The following is an 18,174-nucleotide window of genomic DNA, read 5'->3' as shown; positions in this document are numbered from 1 at the left end:
TTGACTAGGGGCAAACGAGTCATTTTATAAGTTGTGAACCGAGTGATCTGTTAGGATATCGGGTTCGGGTCGTTCCTTAAAACCTAAGGAGGTTTCTGACCGATTCCTGCAGCGCTGTAAAGCTTCGGAGCGACGGAGATGAAGTCCAGAATCGGAGCAGCACTATCTCCGCTATTCAAAGGTAATTATTAATTCGCTCTGCAATTCGAAACCCTCCAAAACTCTCTAGTCTCATCATGATCATGATCATCATTTCTTTGGTGTGTTTATCCCTTTTGGTCATATCTTTGGTGTGTTTATCCCTTTTGGCAATATGATTTTTGAACCGTGGTAATTCTTTTATGGCAAAGGTCCGCATCGAAGATACATTTCCGAAGCCCCTTCAGCCAAACCAAGCCTCTCTTTTTTCAACGGTGATGGCCACTCTAACAGGTGAAGTCTCCTCCGTGTTCCTCCGCCACACGTTGTCGTTCTTTAATCCTCTTTTCAATACTGGTTCTGTGTCGTTTACAAGTGTAAACTCTTATATAGTCTATTGAAGATTGATATGTTGCTCACATTGGAAAACTTAGAGTTGTAGTGAAAGGGTATTAGTCGTCCATTACAAAGGAGCTCGTCAAAGTGAACGAATTTCGTTGTATTGATTTTGCTAAGGAGTTCCTTCTTCCTGAATAGCTTCGGAAGTATACTGATATTGCTATTTTGTTAGTCAGAATTTGCAATCCGACGAGCAGTTCTTTTTGTTATAATCACGTATTCACATTCATTCATTACTTTACTGAGTCAACTGACTCCATATTCTTTCTACTGTTAAGTTATTCTGATATTGCCAAGTTTATGTTTGTAGATTATTGTCTGGGTATTTTGTGTCTTGGTACTTGGTGGATTTGGTGTTTCATAGACAAGTTGGGGGGAATTAAAGGTTTTCTGATGGAGCTTGGAAGCCATGACGGATTTAAATTCTTAACAAATGCATTATTTGAACGTAGTTTTCCTCTCATTAGGACATTGGTCAGCCTCCAAGTACAAGGAATCAACAGCCGAAAGCAATCCTTACACAGTTCCGCTAGTGATGAGGACGACTTCTCAGAACTAGGCTCGCCTGTGGTGCAGGGTGCTGGTAAAATGCTGAAACTGGTGACTCAAAAGCCTGAGCCGTATGGGGTACAGTGACAATCTATGCTCTGTTTTTTTTTTGCTTTTCCTGTCATATTAATGTGGGTAATCTATAGCTATATGGAAGACGTGGAGCGAGTTCTGATATGATTCAGGTTATTATTGTCAGATGCGGAGAATTGATCCTGCGAAAAAACAATTTTCTGGGAGGCCTTTGCCTGTTGAAAGTAGCTCCAGGGCGAAGGACGTTATCCATAGCCAGGTTGACAGTTCTAAATATACAGTTGACATGAAATCCAGGAACTCAAGAAAAGGTTATAACTTTGTCGTGGATCCCAATTTAGAGCTCGGTTCTGAGAGCGGGAAGCTCAGTGAGCTGAAGGCTTCCCATGCAGCAAAGTCAACCTCTGTTACTATTGAAGATATTCCATCAGCAATAGGTCTTTCTCAGCTGATAGAAGCAATTTCAGTATTTGGAGAGATCTCCAGTACTTTCATGAAGACTGGACGTAATGGACTTCACTACTGCGTTGTCAACTATGAGGTAAATACTGATACATCTTGGAGGCCTTCCTATATATTCGGGTATGTGTGTTTTTGTGTCAGTGTGGAGATATAAAATATGTATAGATGTTTAATCTCTGTATTGTATGACTGTATAAAAGAGTGGAGATTCAAGGAGGAGAGCAGTTTCAGTTGGTGGGATAACAGTGAACGGATTTCTCCTTCCCATTCGTCCGCTGGATGTCTCAGAGACTATTGCTATAAAAATCAAGAACATCAGTTTTGAAACTGCTGATGCTGCAGTACACTCAGCATGCATGTCATTTGGTTCTCTGGAGGGGTTGGCTAGGACAAAAGAAGACACAGTAGATGCCATATATAATGTGAAGAACGTCTTGGAATCACAAAGTATACTTAAAAAGTAAGAATCACTTAACAAATAGGTCTTCTTGGTGGCATGTGCTTAGAAAACAGACGTCAATATACATTGCATTGTTAAGCCAAATTCTTTAGGTTCTGTTTGGTAAAGTTATCAGTTTTTTATTTTTCGTTTATGAAAAACAAGAAATGAGTTTTTGTTTATTTATTAAAAAACAAAAACAAAAAACAAGTTTGGTGACCATAATAGTTTTTGTTTATTTGTTTTTTGGGTTGCCGAAAGTGTTTTCAAAATAAATGAAAATGCAATTTTTGTGTTTCTAGATTTTCCGTAAACTAAAGGAATTGATTATGTATTTTGTAAACAAAACAGTAACACAAACATGTTTATGGTGCCTGCTTAAAAAAATATCGGAAACAAAAACAAAAAACTGAAAATAAAAACTTTTCCAAACAGAGCCTTATCCTTAGGCATTGTAGGCATGCTTTGACATTTCTTGTAATTTTGGCTTGTTTTTTGTATACCTATTTGTAGGTTGAATGATACCATCACGGATGGTCACAGATGGTCAGCTCATTTGTTGGCAAGAGATTCAACAAACAACGAGGATGCTAAATGCGAGTTGGGGTTGCAGATCAGTAGTCATCTAGCCAAACTGAAAAGGCAAGTCTGCATGAAGAAGATTGAAGCGGAAGATTTAGAATACCTGCATTCATCCATTGTGCACCTTGAGGAGACCCCTGGAATCAGTAATCCATCTTGCTGATTGTCCTGTCAAGTGGGCTATCTAATATGGTCTAACACGTGTCTATAGAACAGTGTAAAGTAGTACGCTTTCCCATAGTTGCATATGAGGTGGTGAAAACAAATTCGTACCATGGCGTATTTTGGTCATGCCAACATGGATTTTACTTGTAATGGAGCCCGGGAAGAGACTTAGAGGGAACCCGAGGATGTCCAGTTTGGAGAATGAATTAAATTATTATTACTTCTGCTTATGGACAAAGGTGAAGTGCGATCATTTTTTGACCTTCCTGGTAAATTTACAGGCGTCTTTTTTGACAGTGTCACTGCATTGGCATCTTTGTGTGTGTCCCCGAATTTGAGAGGGACTGTTTGCTCCTGTGGTCATTAAGTTTTCTCATTGCCATAAGAGGATAACGCGTTAGATCAGTCTCCACTTTAATAGCATCTACACCCGGGAATTAGTTTCTTTAGACTAACAATAAAATCTACTACTTTCTCTCACTCAAGTGAACTCTGGTAAATTTCAATTAAAAGCACTACACTTTTGGTAATGCACACTTGCACAGAAAGAAGCTGTCCTTAAAAATTGCTACTCTATCTACCAGAATCAACCTTTTGAGAAAGAGAAATGATATGCCATAATAAACCAGCTCTGATCCTGGAATATGGCAAAGTGTCATGCACAAAACTGTGTGGTTAACCTACAAACAGACGATGTTCTATAACCAAGGAAAATGACTTCTTCTTGTGGCTGAATGTGTCGATGATTTCCAAGACTAGCCCAAGTTTGGGGAATCAATTGTTCAAAGTATTTTATCAGCAGGCTCATCCCCTTTCATCTTCATCACGGAAGATGTTTCCCCCTTGTATTCAGGCTCCGACATAATAAATGAAGTACGTACTTGAATCTGATAGTCCCTCTCATCACCTAACGACTTCATGAAGGAGCATGGCCGCACCTCACTTTCTACATAATGCGTGGGCTCATCCACTTTCATGTTGACCACCGTGCAAGACTTTTCCATGCTGTATTCAGGCTCGGGTATACTAAAGGAAGAGCATTCTTCAATTGGATAGTCCCTGTGGTCAACCAAGGACTTCATGAAGGAGCATGGCCGCTCCTCCGTTTCTTCTATATTATGTACGGACTCTTGTCCTGAACTGAAGGGCAATTCAAAAGGGGAAGGGCCCACAGGTTGAGTTCTCATCTGCACGGACCGCAAGAGCGCAGCCCTCCTCAAGTCTGCAGAGTGGCATATATCACTGGGTGAAGAAGGAAAACGGCCCTCGGAATCTGTGTTTCGTTGACGAGGTTGTGAGGAGGTGGCACTGGGGATGCTGCCGCTGTGGGAAGGGTTTGAAGTGGTGGTTGGCGGAGCATAAGAGAATCCACTCAGTGGTCTTTGATATCTGTAAGGAGAAACTGGACTAGTTTGTAGGCTTTCGGGTTGGGATGAGCAAGTGTTTATTGGAGTAGTATCACAATATCGAGAGTCATCCGAGTCATCTGACATTGGAGAGTACTGTATGGACATGTCATCCCTGAAACCAGAAAGGAGATTAAAAACACGAAGATCAAGTATTTTGAAAGAAAGAAATACACAAAAGAAGTAAGTTTTAAGTTCGAAGACGTGTTTTAGTTACAACACCCCATAGTAACAGAAGATGCATTCATTCGACAATTTCTTGGGAATGGAAATTTGGCATATAGCATCCCTCGGGTTGCCACTGAGCAGCTTAGGTCGCATTTCCCAAATAAAGGAATTCAGGAGGCATACCATAATTCAAGTATTGGGATTACCAAATAAGAAACCCTCTAATAGGCAGTCCTTTCCTAAAAACCTTAACGGATCAACAGAATAAGTTGTTGGATATGGAAATCCAAGGAAGATGATATACCTTGGTAGAGCAATGCAATAAACCGAGATATTCAAGGAAGCTAATACATGTGGTCAAACGAAAAATGCATGATCTTAGTAGCTAGCTCAAGTGCTTTTGTAACTCCAATGATACCAACAGACTTGGCAAAACTGAGACCCAAGTGACAAAAATTTTGAACAAAAGCAAGTGCAGCATTCAAACACGCGCGAATCGAATGCCACCAAAGCTCCATTACTCAACTCAACCAGCCTTTGGCCTATTTACATGCGAATTGACACATCTATCATTTTACTCCTGTTGGTTGAGTTCGTACAAATGCATTTGCACAATTTGGTTCACTAAGGATATAAGTATGTCTGTATGTCAAATGATTTTCCCGTGGAATGTAATAGTAATCCGAAGCAAGATTTTAACATGGCGACAAGGTATCTTGTATCTTGTACTCTTCACCATAAGCGTAACCTACCCATACCAAAACGTTGGCATCCTTTCCATGTCCACAAGTCAGAGTTGCAAGTCAAGGATATCCCATCTCCATGTCCACAAGTTTATCATCCTTTCACTGTTACAAATCACTATCAACACCGCATCTGATAGCATAATCAAGGCAGGACACGGGGTGAGCGCCACCAGGTGCAACCACATAAATAGTACCGATCTAAAACCTCAGAAGATCAAAGCACATACAACAGAGCCGTTGAGGTCTGCTTCCATTCTAAAGGCATGAAACTCCTAAATGCCACGCTAGTGGCTCAAGCAAGTAGAACAGAGATTGGTGTTCAAAAAAATGTAGTAAATAGATTGTCTTTGAAGGAAAAAGTGGTTGATTGGTCTATGGCATAAAAGGTCCTTTGCTAGAATTTACGTACTTCCTGTTAGTATGAAGAAACAAATGTAATTCCTGTGAATAATAAAAACTAAGAAGCGTCACCAAAAGCGGTTATGGTCCTTCATAGAGTATAGTCCATTTGAATTAATGAGCAGCATAACAAATTGAGAACCATACTGATTTTGAGTGCCGCCACAATTTTTTGTTGAATCCACCATCATATGCTCCCTAAATGTATTTAATTGTTACAGCTAGAAACGCACAAGACCCGCAGAGCCTAAATTTTGCTTTGCAAGAAGATAAAATTGATAGTCAGTATCATGAGCATGAACTCCAGAAGTAGAAGTGTACTGACAATCCATGTCTGACAAGCTTATGTCATTCCTTCTTTTTTTTTTTTTAAAAAAAACGGAAAAAGAAGCTTATGTCCTTCCCAGTTTTTCTTTGATTTAAGAATTCTCACCTGAGATATATTAAGTTGTCTGACCTAGCTGGAGATTCCATGAGGTTGTCAGGAAGGGGGTCTCCAACTGTTAATCCATTCAAACTCGACGCCATTATCTGCACAAAGAACCAACTTTAAAAGGGAAAATATAAAAAATCATAGTGAAATTTTCAACACATGAAAGAAAGAAAGGAAGGAAACGAAGAATATCCAAGTGACCAACAATAACACTACGATCACAAACCCAAATAAAAGAGCACCATAAACCAAGAAATTGTATTTACAGGGATATCAAGAAACTCAGTTACAGAAATTGACACGACGATTAGGGCATAGATTTGGGGAGTAAGGTTAAAGTTAGACAAATCGCTTGTAAATTCATCATTTCTAGGGAGAGGGAGAGGGAGAGAGAAAGAGAGAGAGAGAGCCACCTCGCTGAGATAGCGCTTGTGAGAGTGGAGATTGTCGAGATAAACCTCGTCTTCTGGATCTCTACTTCGCTTCCCACTCGGAGACGACGATGAGTTCGCCTCCGAACCCATTCTTATTCCTCTCTCTCTCTCTAAACCTTGAATTTCGCCCCAACCTCAAACAGAGGGATTCGTGTAATCTAGATGAATTTGTAACGACAGCTACGTAATCCGAAAGTACGATGTTAGCATCGCAGGCAGAAAGTTGCAAGCAAGAAAGAAAAAACAAAGAGCAGATAGGGAGGGAGGGAGAGAGAATCTGAATGAATTTCTTCTGTTTCTTTTGTTTGGTAAAGTTTACCAGTGGAGATGATTCCTGCTGGTGTATGTCTGTTAAACACCCATTCATGTCATTTGATTTTTAACCCATTCAAAATTCTCATTTTTAAAAAATAAGTATTTATTCAGGTTACACGAGAGTAGAGAGACATGTCGTTTTCTCATAATACATTATTTTTAATTCAAAAAAATAAATACTTAGAGCCCATTTCGCAAATGAAAAAAAGTCTTTATTTTTTAAGAAGGCAATTTCAAGCTCAAAAATTATAATTTTATTGAAATCTAAAAATATGCAATATGGATCTTATTTGAAAGATCTCGATGAAATCTTTTATACGATGCAAAAAAAATTAAAAAATTATTTTTCATTTACATTATTTTTTAGTTTGAAAATGTGAAATAAGCTGCTTATTTTTTAAGAAGGTTTCTGGAACGGAGCCTTATTCCCAAATAAGTACTATTTTGAGAATTCGGAACGGGACCGGCATGTTCTTATGGGCTGTCTTTTTTTCGAAATTACCACCCATTAAATAGATAAAACTTTTATGCACTACAGTTTTTGGTACAAAGAAAAACAGTTTAGAGATTATAATTTTCCTAACACTTTTCACGATAAGTTTTTGGTTAAATGAGAAAACTCCTATTAAAACAAAGCTACAGTACAATTTCCGGAGATAAGTTTAAAAAAAGAAAAAGAAAAGTAAAGAGATGAAGAAACTAGGATTGTCCTTTATGGTTCGGCTCTTCTCAAAACTCTTTTACCATTTACTTCTTATATAAGCGAGAGGCCCTCTCAAACTCAATTGATAATCAAAATCTGTCATTACTTAGAACTCGTTCAGAACATTAATCATATTAAAAAAAAAAAAAAGAATCATTTTCGGTTTTTGTTGTTCTTGCAAAACATAAAGATGATACCCTTGTCGAAGTGGGGTCAACCTCTTTTTAGATTCAGGCAAACACTTTGTGCTATTAATGACGTCATCTTGTGATATGTGATTGGGTTTTAGAAATGAATGGGTTGGTTGTTGTATACTCCTAAATTAACATTTGAAAGATCCAACAAGAAAACCATGTGTGATGTCTCAGCTATTTCCAAGCTCAAAACAAAATTGATCGTGGCAGGCACTAGGTGGTAGATATATTACCCCAACAAACAAGTCCTTTTCCACTGTACAATTTGACTAACAGCGTCTATGTTCGAACAAACAACTCAATATTTGAGCTCTGAAAGGGCAAAAATGATCAAAATAAGGAACAGAGAAAAGTGGGAAACCCAAAGGCAGGCCCCTCCCTGGAACCCCACTACCAAATAAGGAAAAGATAACAAATCCCCTAATCGTATAGTAGAAATTTTTTTTGAACTGCTCTCAATCGTTTAAACCATCAACAAAACTAAAAAAGCATAAATGAAAGAAGACTTGATACAAACACAAAGCAAGTTTTTTTTTTTTTTTTTCCGCGATAAGAAGTGTTCAGACCATCTTATGTGCACCTTGACTAATCCGCTCATAGACAAACTATCAACGCCGAGACTAGGAAATTTACGAGAGAAACAAAGCATGTACTATGTGCAAGTAATTTTATGGCACCCAAATGATGTGCAGTCATTATCATGTCAGGATCCTGGCCACTGAATATTTCGTTTTACAAAAATGATACTCATACAACAATTCAAACACAACAACTTACACAACCTCTCACATGCATGTGGGCTCCACATACATTATTATGTGTGGGCCCCACATATATGTGAGGTTGTGTAAGTTGTTGTGTTTAGATTGTTGTGTGAATAACATCTTTGTTCACTTTATACTTGAAAATTTCTTATCACCTTACCTCTTTTTTTTTTTTTTTTCCGGACATATGGCATTATTTCCCAGGTAATTAATTATAGTTTGTGACCCCATTTGATTTAGATACATTTCAGCTAGGGATGGCAAAGTGAGCCGAACCGATGGGTACCCGAACCGTAACCGAAAAATTTTCCCGAACCATAACCGAAAAATTCCCCGTGGGTATGGATATGGTTGAGGCCTTGGATAACCGAACGGATATCGGTGCAGGTATGGTTTAGCAGATCCCCAAACCGAACCGAACCGAAACCATTATATATATATATATATAATAAAAAGAGACTAGGGGTCGAAGTGAAAATTTTCAAAAAATTTAGGGACCGAATTTTCACATATGTTAAGGTATAGGGACCTGGAGTGTGATAACCCTCTATATATTCAATAGTGGGTCGGTGGGTGACTACTGATTAGGGTTCAGAGAATTAGAATCGGCCATTACCCTCTCTCGCCTCCACAGTCTCCACGCCTGACTCTCTCTCTCTCTCTCTCTCTCTCTGTGTTCGTCTGATTCCCGATCTGAGGTTTCTTTCTCTCTCTCCATTTGGTCGTAGGTAGAGAAGCATTACTCCATAGATTGTACGATCGGTAGAAGAAGCGTAACTCCATAGCTCGTACGATCAAAGGTAGAATCACTCTCTCTCTCTCACTCTCTCTCGATCTCGATCTCGTCTCTCATCGGCTCCGTAACTCTGTTTTTGCAGGCTATTCAGCAGTCCACTGTTACATTTTTCTGGGCCAGTCGACTCATCGTCTCTTATTTATTTCTCTCTTTCTCTGTGCGTGTGTATGCGTGTTTTTTTTTTGATCCGTGTATGTGTGTTCATCTATGTTGAATCTGTAAGTGAACTTTGGCTGAAATGGGGTTTTTTTTGTTTCTCCTTTGTTGATCTGTTCGGTTACCCATTCGGTTCGGGATTACCCGAAAACCGAATGGTTCAGTTATGGTTCATTTTTCTGCTCTCCGTTCGGTTATCGGGGCGGATACGGGAGCCAGATTGGTTTCAGGGATCGGGGACGGAAATCCCCATATCCGCCCCGAACACCCCGAATGCCATCCCTAATTTCAGCCTAGTAAGGAGCAAAACTAATCACAAGCAACAACAGCGTTGGATATCTAAAGGCCTCATAGAGCATTGCATTTTCCAACAAACAAAAATACATTTGCCAAAAGAAAATTGAGGAAAGTCCACTTTGACCCCCTGTGGTATGGCCCATGTGCGGATATACCCCCTATGGTTTAAAAGTGTGCACATCCTCCTATGGTTTTAAAATTGTGCGGATAGATCCCTTGCCGTCATGTTTTCCGTCCATATTAACGGAGATGTATCTCACACGCCTCTAGAATGTAATCTGAGTCGTTCATAATGTATTAAATAAACAATAGAATATCACTGTAAAAATTCATCTCGATCAGGTATTAATAACCCAGTGATCTAATTTGTGGTAAATTCAAATTGAAAAATTTAATTTCATAACAAAATTGATTCGACTATGAACTTTTCATTTTTTGATTGACTTGAATTTTGGCATAAATGTAGTATTCGTCAAACTTTACAATATCAACGGTTTGGATTCAATTTTTGGTATAGGGAATGGTGTGGTTAGATTTAAAAAAGAAAACGAATAAAGGGAGATGATGAGGGTATATCGGTCTTTTAAAGTTGTTTCCGTTAAAATGGACGGAAAACATGACGGCAGGGGGTCTATCAGCACAATTTTAAAACCACATGAGGTTATGTGCACACTTTTAAACCATAGGGGGTGTATCCGCACATGGCCCATACCACAGGGGGTCAAAGTGGACTTTCCTCAAGAAAATTCAACAACCTTCACATGATTGACACCACATCTCAACCTGTGACCGGTTTTGGTGATACACTGATAGATCACAGAACCGAATAACTTCGTCTCTGGAGAGACAAATCAGCGATGGTGATCTCTAGATTCTCTACATTACAGAGCATAATTAACATGAAAACTTACAGGCTAGTAGTATACAATTTTACAACATCTAGCTCAATCTTTTTTACCTCGAGGAGACAGGATTCAGAGTCTTAGTGAATCCATTAACAGCGCCATAACCCTTGGAGCTGAACCCTAGACATCCGAGCAACCCTTGTCTGTACGGCAAATAGGTCCTCTTCTTCATCTCCTCCGCCTGTGCCCTATTTGCAGTGTAATGCAACTCGTGAGCCGATGCCCGCTTCGCCATGCCGTTGGCAGGTTTTGCGGCAACCCCATTTTTCATCCGAACCTGTTTGTTTCCCTTGTGTATTTCTGTGCGCATGCGATTCTTATCCTTGTCATCTCTTGAAGAGAATGAGAATGGCGAGACAGATGACGAAGCTAGTTTCTTCTCTTTCACAGGCGAAAACGTGATATTAGGCCAGAACTTGTCCTTGTTGTTACCTCCACCTTCGCTTTTGCTTCTGTGCAATAGATCCTTCAAAAATATCCACTTCTTCGAGTTGCTTCCAGAAGACGAAGACCTTGAAGACAAAGACGAAGACGAACAGGACAGCGTCGTGTCTATTGGCGGAGTCCCACCCTTTTTATTCTCATCAGCTTGTTTTGACTCAAATGCATTATCGTCTTGCCAAAAGAACTGCTCTGTTCTAAGCCGTGACATCAATCTGGTTTTTCTGTGAAGAGATATGTTGCGTGAACTAAGATCCCTCCCTCTCGTAACCGAATCTTGACGATTTTCACAATAGGAATCCTTGATGATGTTGCCGTTCTCTTTGTCTTGCTCCTCTTCAACGTCCAGATCTAACAACGGAGCCAAGGTCTGCAGGGGAGACGAAAGCTTCATCGGTCGGATCTGACCGTTCAAGAACAACTCGTCCGCAGACATCATCGATTCATTAGGTATGGAAACGTTTGGTGAGAAGTTAGAAGAAAAATCAAAGTCGATCGATCCAGACATAGTCGAGGAGCAGTAGAGTAGAAAGCAATAGTATTACGTAGTAGTTGGTTTAGAAGATGGAGGAGGAGGGAAAGTGGATAAGACGAAGAACTGCATTGGACTGGAGGGTGCACTGAAGAAGTAGCCGGAGGTGGGGTCACGGCCGGGATTTGAGTACAGATTGGCACATGTGCCGTCGATTTCATCGCTGATGAGGTGGTACTGGTGGATTTGGAAGGTTTTGGGCATTGTTTGGTGAGAAAAGGTTTGGTCATTGTTTAAGGTTTTTTGAAAGGTGCACTGTTGTTGTTGTTGGAGTGGGAGGGAATGAGAAGTTGCCCCTATGTGTTCTATATGTCAATAGACACTTGTCTTTTTGTATTACAGTATAATTCTATTCTAGCGTAAAGACAACACTTTGTTTGATTTTGAGTTTTGAAAATTTATTTTGATGTAATGAGCAACAGTGAATGAAGAAAGATGGAGAAATTTATTGAAAACAGTGCGGAGAGTAAAAAACTACTCTCATACCCCAATTAGAAAAAACCAACACTTTGTTATGATTGCGTCCTTATTACTCATCATACATACCCCATTAGGAAAATGGAGCCAATAATGCTCATCATTTTCTCTTCCTATACAACAAGTCTCATGGTTGATCAACAAGACCAGTACTATTTGAGAAGAATTATTCAATCAAAACAAATTCCCAATCTATTTTAAATTTTAACCTCTTTGTGTGTGTGTGTGTGTGTGTGTATATATATATATATATATATATATATATATATATATATGGCTTCTTAAATAAAAATATTACTCCCTCAGTTCCAAATTGATGGTCATGTTCGGTCTCTAATGCAATTTTTAAATTGTTAATATCTTTCGATCTATAATGAATTTCATGAGCAAGTGGATCGAAAAGTAAATTAAGAAAGAGTGAGAAAAATGAGATTTACGGTTGGCCGATAAAGTGGGTTGCTTGTTGGCACGTTATTTCATAACTGATCATCAAGCTCTCAAATACTCCACTGAGTTGCCCCACTAAAGAAAAAACCTTCCCATTGACGTTGCAGGAGAGATTATTCAATCCTAATGTGGAAGTTTTTTAATAACTCATACGCTCAGATTAGCTTACGCGCAAGCCGCAACTCGACCAATTTCAAAGGTTCCATTCTAGGAATGCTGGATAATATATATATTCCCGTTGTAGGATTCCATTCATATACAACTTGGGGACCTAATGCTATCTAGGCCGTCTCATTTGGTTAATCTTGTGACATTTTCTTTACCAAGACATCAATAGTTTGCACAAACAGCCAGATTACTTTATCAATGTAGTCAACTAGACTACAACATATATTTAATAGCTTTGCTTATATATGCAACATCGGATCTCTTGTTTTTGAAAAATTATTGATTGCATGAAATTAATAGAGAAGTTCATTCATCTAATAAATTCCCTTAGGGGAGGGCATAGTCTTCATTTATCTACTGAATTAAGTACTACTGAATATGAGCATTGGTAATCGTTTTGTTTTGATATCTACAAATTCACCATGGATCATGGATGGGAATTTATGAAGAGAACAAAACAAAAAAACCTAACTGGGTCCTATTTTTTATCTTTATAGATATTTTCTTCTTTTATGTTATTCTATATATATATCATATTACTAGCGGATAAGCCCGTGCCTAAAGTCACTCCGCAACAAAACACTAAACAAAATCTAAACTAACAATGAATCGTTTTTCCTCTCAACTAATCTAATATGACTCCTTCCAACCGGGATTATTTAGCCAAGCCGACTCTTGGCAAATTGCATTAAATTGTGAAAAGGAAATCATGTTAAGAGTCAAGAACCACCACAAAAAAAGGATAAACTCTACAATAGTCAAGGCTAACCAGTGGTAACCACACTTGTTGAAAAAAAAAAATAGTAACTGCACAATTGAATCAAAAAATTGAAACAAAATTCAATCAGACCTAAATTATCCTAACCTATTGGACAGTTAAGTAGCTCTGTTCCTAGTTAACGACGATGCATAGGGTATAGATGAGAGAGAGAGAGAGAGAGAGAGAGAGAGAGAGAGAGAGAGAGAGAGAGAGAGAGAGAGAGAGAGAGAGAGAGAGAGAGAGAGAGAGAGAGAGAGAGAGAGAGAGAGAGAGAGAGAGAGAGAGAGAGAGAGAGAATTTTTTCCAAATATATTTACAGGGATCATTCTTTCCAAAAATAAAAATATTTACAACCCTAGGACTATTTGATCTCAGCCGTAAAATTCATAATAGTACAGGGCAACTTTGGACCGTTAAATTTATGTAGCGCATAAGATTCAAATACTGAGCTCATAGCAAAATATGGTGATGTTTTTTTTCCCTCCGGAAACAATGACAATAAGAATCTACACATTTTTAGCAACAATGTCATGCATGCCTGAAGCAATAATATTAATTGAACAAAACTCCAACAATTTCATGAGTATAAAATAGAAAAGCCTCATGCTCGTTAAAGGAATCCCAACCCTCAAAACTGCATTAATGCCTCCGGTATATTAACAAAGAGAAAATCTTATTTACGGAGGAGCCGTAAATAAGTTTCTCTCATTAACAAAACAAATTTAAAAAAAAAAAATTCACAAAAGAGAATGAAGCAGCTGTGCCTTTTCTTCTCTTTCAAAAACTAGAACTAGTGGGACTATTCTCGTTGTACTGCAGATAAGACACCTGCCTTTGCATCCTCATTTGCTCGTAGAATTTAGCTATGAACTGCTCTGCCTTCGCATCAATCCCTTCATCTTCACAAACCTCACAATTTTCATCATCATCACCATTGGAAAAACTCTTCCTCCCTTCATCATATTCATACTTGTACCGACTCAAAAGGTCCTTGTTGTCATCGAAATTGAAATTGAAATCAAAATCAACTTGTGGATTAATGCAGGGGATGTGAGGAAGCCGAAAACGGAGGGAGGAGGGGCGGCGCATCTTGACGTGGATGATTGGGGTGTCGTCGAACGAAAGCTCCCGCTCTCCGTAATAGATTGCGGCGCGTTGAGTTGAAGATTGTCCGATCAAACCACTTTTGAGGAATTTGGGGAAGAGACGGAGGTCGAGCATGAGTCCATGTTTGAACACCCCGCCTTTCCTTGCCCATAACAAGGCTAGGCGAAGGAGGTTCCATGCTCTGTTAGCTGATTTCTTCTTTGGCATCATTCGAATTTCAAGTGATTATTCGCACAGAAACGCTTGATTTTCGGTAGAGTTTTGGGGCAGCGTAGGAAATTGTATAAGCTTTGAGTGAGTTTTTTGAGCGTTTAGATAGATAGTGAGAGGAGAAGAGAAGACACTGGCTATATATTCAGGGGTGTGGGAAATGATACGCGGTGCGTGTGTGTAAGAGAGAGAGAGAGAGAGAGAGAGAGAGAGAGAGGAGGAGGAGGAGGAGGAGGAGGAGGTTGGTGTGTGTTGTGGTCCAACTTGTGGAGAAGCAAGCGATGGACGGTGGACTTTCAAGAGCGGACACGGCTGTACGCGGGCAAATATTCAAAACTAGGCCCTTCTCTTTCCCAATAACCCAAATCAGCTGTTAATAGCAATGCTACGGTACACCTCCGTATCATATTCACTCTTATAAATTCACTCTTATAACCAAACCAATGAAAGTCATAAATAAATCATTGAGGGATGTAACCAATTCATTAAAAAGCGTAACCAAACCATTGAAAGACATAATAATTGAAGGAAGTGTTTGGTTACGTCTCTCAATGGTTTGGTTACGCTTTTCAATAGTTTGGTTATACCCTTCAATGGTTTGGTTATAAGGGTGCATATAGTACGAGGTTTGTACCATAGCATTTCTCTAATAATTAAAGAAAAACACGGAAAAAAAAACACATACTCCAATACATATTTTACAATTTCACACACTATTTAATCATTTCAATAACATTTTTTAAACATTAACGACAGCTCAATGAGCTATTTTTAACATTCTTCTTTTTATGGTATATTTGAAGTTAATCACTTGTGTGGAGAAGGGAAAAGCCTTAATTAGTAAACTACTAAATTAATTATGTCTGTCAAAGTTGCCTCCTAACTGAGTTGGTGGAGCATGTAACAGACGCTTCATTTGGTGAAGGTTCAAACCCCACCCAAACTCCCCTTTTCTTTAGGATAGTATAGCGTAGGATTTTCTTGGTTCCAAAAAAAAAAGGTTCAATTCTTTTGAAATTTCACCCGGTCATGTTTCTATAATGTGTCCATTTTTTTATATTATATTAAAAAAAAAAAAACAAGTCTACAAGTCGCTTGTTAACAAAGTTTAAATTTCACTCTTGAAGTACTAGCTAGAACTTGTTCTACTTTCTGAAAAATACTACTGTACTATATTTTCATCGTGTTATCCCATGAAACATGTCCGAATCTCAAGTTTCATTGATCAAGTGTTGTGACTGAAATCTTAAACCAATTATGTGGACATAATTCATTCAAATGTAAGAAAAAGTTGAATGTACTTTTTTTTATGAGAAGGGGAATTGTGTTATTTTATTTGACGGGGGCTTTTTAAAATTCTTGTCCATGAAGTTTCATCATGGAAGGATCCTCCTCCTCAATGCTCTTGAGATCAAGGAATGACCGAATGGGCTTCAGTGCATCATTGCAATTAAAGGTCATTTAGGACATTCTGAATGAAAAAAAAAATAAAAATGATGGAAGAAGCGGGACACCCAACCAGCCAGTTACACATTGTCATTGTGTTTTTACAAGTAAACTTGTTTTCTTCACCTACGGAAAGACGCACTAGCCCATAATTAATTTGGAATTTACTGGCTCCCCTACTTAGTAGTGCATTTGGTCATGACGTTAATCAAAACCCTTATATGGGGGCGATAAGTAGTATATTTTTACTGGGCCCATATCATATGGCTGTGGAGAGTAGCTAGCTAGCTAGCTAGCCAAGCAACTTATGAGAATAGCCATGCACCGAGAGGCCGACAACCAAGAGGGCAACTAGACAGACAGACCCCTTCTTGGCCCATGAACGTGTACAGGAAGGACGTACGAATTGGGCAGAGGCAACCACATAACTCCAGTCCGGCCACTACCTTACAAGTACTACTTCTCGGACACCGGCTGACAGGAGGACTGGAGAGTGTATTTATCCAAAGTACGACCTTACCGTTTTCTTGAAATTTTTAATGAACGGTTGTAAGATAGGTATGTAACATTAGCATGCAGTAAGGTAATGGAAGCCAACTTTGTTTGATCTCGATCGGAGGACCTAAAAACCGCGTCTACCGGGGATAAATACTAGATAACTGCGGCCAAAAAAAAATGTACACCACTTCATCACCGTGATGAAATGCTTATTTACTAAGTATTAATCCCATTTCCACCAACATGCACCAATATTACATTTCTATATTCATATTTTTCCCTAGCAGGAGACTACCTTCCTGGTCCTAAAAACAAGCAAATTTTATGTACCTATATTAAGAACGAAAAAAGTAGTTATTAAACCAGAATCGTGAACCTCAGAACATTCTGAATGCCCATAATGCCATTGGTCAACCAAAACGTACTCCAGCCCAGTACTCAAACATATGTCCTCCTCCCTATATATAAATAGTGGAAGCACATCAACAGCCTCTCCCCCAAGTCACCCTTCCAATGCAGGGCAAACCACCCTTAACAAGAGGGCCTTAATTCTCTCTTCCTATCTTCAGATGGAAGATAAATCAACCACCACCACCACCGGTATCATAGCTCCAACCACCCCCACCGCCGCCAAAAATGGCAAGACACCTCCTCTCGATGGCAAGAAGAACAAGAAGAAGAGAGGCGCATTCACCCTCTTCAAGGCAGCAACGCTCCTGATTCGCTGCCGACCAGAAGGGAAGCCAAAACCTGAGGTGCCTTCGAAGGTCACGTGGAAGAAAATTGTCGGGTCAATCCGCCCTTTCCATCTCCAGGACAACCAATCCCGGCGACCGTCTGCTCATTCGATTGCAGCCTCACCCACCGTTGAACAACGGCCTGACGACGTGTCTACCCCGCTGCCACCATCACCACACGCCATTATTAATCACTCCTCCGCCAATTCTGACGACGGAATGAGCCAATATGGTTCAACAACCAATCTCCAGGAACTTGACAAGGGATCAGAGAGCCGATATGCTTCAGCTGTTAATCTTCCAGCAGTTGCTAAGCAAGGTGAAACTGACGACAATGATGATGGGGGAGATGATGGGATTAGTAATAATAATGTGGGGGATGAGATGATTGATTCGAAGGCCGAGGAATTCATTGCTAAATTTTATCAGCAGATGAGGGTTCAACACTTGGAGAAGGTCGAACGTTACAACAAGATGATGGTGGCAAGAGGGTAATTACATAACATGAGCAGGAGGCCGGGACACGCGATGGGTATATATGAATGTAACGTTCATGCATGCATATTCACGTAATATCTATCTCTTCAAATTTGTTTTATTATTCTATTTAGGTCTGAAAGTTTGGGCCTAAATATTACTACTGTATGTTTCGAATAAAGAAGCAATGAAAATCTAGAAAATTAAGGAGGAAGGAAGAAAGAAAAAAAGGGGTTCTTTAATTAATTGTGTGGTGTTGTAATTAATATCGGTAAAAGCATGCATATACTTCATCCAGACACAGTACGTACTTCTTTATACAGTAAGTATATATCGATCTTTTGTTTTAATTTCTAGATTGTTCTTTCATTGAGGGGAAATGTCGACCGTA

The 18,174-nt window shown here is 39.2% G+C and overlaps 5 protein-coding genes across 9 annotated transcripts; 2 read left to right on the top strand and 3 right to left on the bottom strand.

Moving 5' to 3' along the window:
- On the top strand, positions 1–3,041 carry LOC131304838 (uncharacterized). Of its 2 annotated transcripts, none has more exons than XM_058332275.1 (6): positions 1–181; positions 351–432; positions 990–1,164; positions 1,286–1,660; positions 1,782–2,041; positions 2,534–3,041. In XM_058332275.1, the coding sequence occupies exons 1-6, from the start codon at positions 139–141 to the stop codon at positions 2,763–2,765; spliced, it is 1,167 nt and encodes a 388-aa protein (XP_058188258.1). In that variant the 5' UTR covers positions 1–138; the 3' UTR covers positions 2,766–3,041. The 2 variants fall into 2 exon arrangements, with proteins under 2 accessions (XP_058188258.1, XP_058188266.1); XM_058332283.1 differs by having other exon boundaries at positions 2–181; positions 1,005–1,164.
- A 207-nt stretch (positions 3,042–3,248) lies between these two features.
- LOC131304881 (uncharacterized) lies at positions 3,249–10,662 on the bottom strand. 4 transcript variants are annotated; one of them, XM_058332355.1, is made up of 4 exons: positions 10,537–10,662; positions 5,920–6,017; positions 5,634–5,684; positions 3,249–4,288 (listed from the first exon to the last, which is right to left on the bottom strand). In XM_058332355.1, the coding sequence occupies exons 2-4, from the start codon at positions 6,012–6,014 to the stop codon at positions 3,550–3,552; spliced, it is 885 nt and encodes a 294-aa protein (XP_058188338.1). In that variant the 5' UTR covers positions 6,015–6,017; positions 10,537–10,662; the 3' UTR covers positions 3,249–3,549. The 4 variants fall into 4 exon arrangements, with proteins under 4 accessions (XP_058188338.1, XP_058188320.1, XP_058188346.1 ...); XM_058332337.1 differs by lacking the exon at positions 10,537–10,662 and adding an exon at positions 6,333–6,670; XM_058332363.1 differs by lacking the exons at positions 5,634–5,684; positions 10,537–10,662 and adding exons at positions 5,094–5,189; positions 6,333–6,358.
- Positions 10,391–11,701, bottom strand: LOC131305052 (uncharacterized). The gene has a single exon (XM_058332376.1). The coding sequence runs from the start codon at positions 11,430–11,432 to the stop codon at positions 10,533–10,535; it is 900 nt and encodes a 299-aa protein (XP_058188359.1). The 5' UTR covers positions 11,433–11,701; the 3' UTR covers positions 10,391–10,532.
- Positions 11,702–13,918: 2,217 nt separating this feature from the next.
- LOC131305473 (uncharacterized) lies at positions 13,919–14,743 on the bottom strand. The gene has a single exon (XM_058332409.1). The coding sequence runs from the start codon at positions 14,623–14,625 to the stop codon at positions 14,086–14,088; it is 540 nt and encodes a 179-aa protein (XP_058188392.1). The 5' UTR covers positions 14,626–14,743; the 3' UTR covers positions 13,919–14,085.
- Positions 14,744–16,846: 2,103 nt separating this feature from the next.
- Positions 16,847–17,990, top strand: LOC131305202 (uncharacterized). The gene is made up of 2 exons (XM_058332390.1): positions 16,847–17,425; positions 17,465–17,990. The coding sequence occupies exons 1-2, from the start codon at positions 17,016–17,018 to the stop codon at positions 17,799–17,801; spliced, it is 747 nt and encodes a 248-aa protein (XP_058188373.1). The 5' UTR covers positions 16,847–17,015; the 3' UTR covers positions 17,802–17,990.
- The last annotated feature ends 184 nt before the right edge of the window (positions 17,991–18,174 follow it).

This window comes from Rhododendron vialii, chromosome 1a, assembly GCF_030253575.1.
Source record: "Rhododendron vialii isolate Sample 1 chromosome 1a, ASM3025357v1".
Lineage (NCBI taxonomy): Eukaryota > Viridiplantae > Streptophyta > Magnoliopsida > Ericales > Ericaceae > Rhododendron > Rhododendron vialii.
The sequence above is the reverse complement of the archived record's forward strand: the minus strand, read 5'-3'. Positions and strand labels throughout refer to the sequence as shown.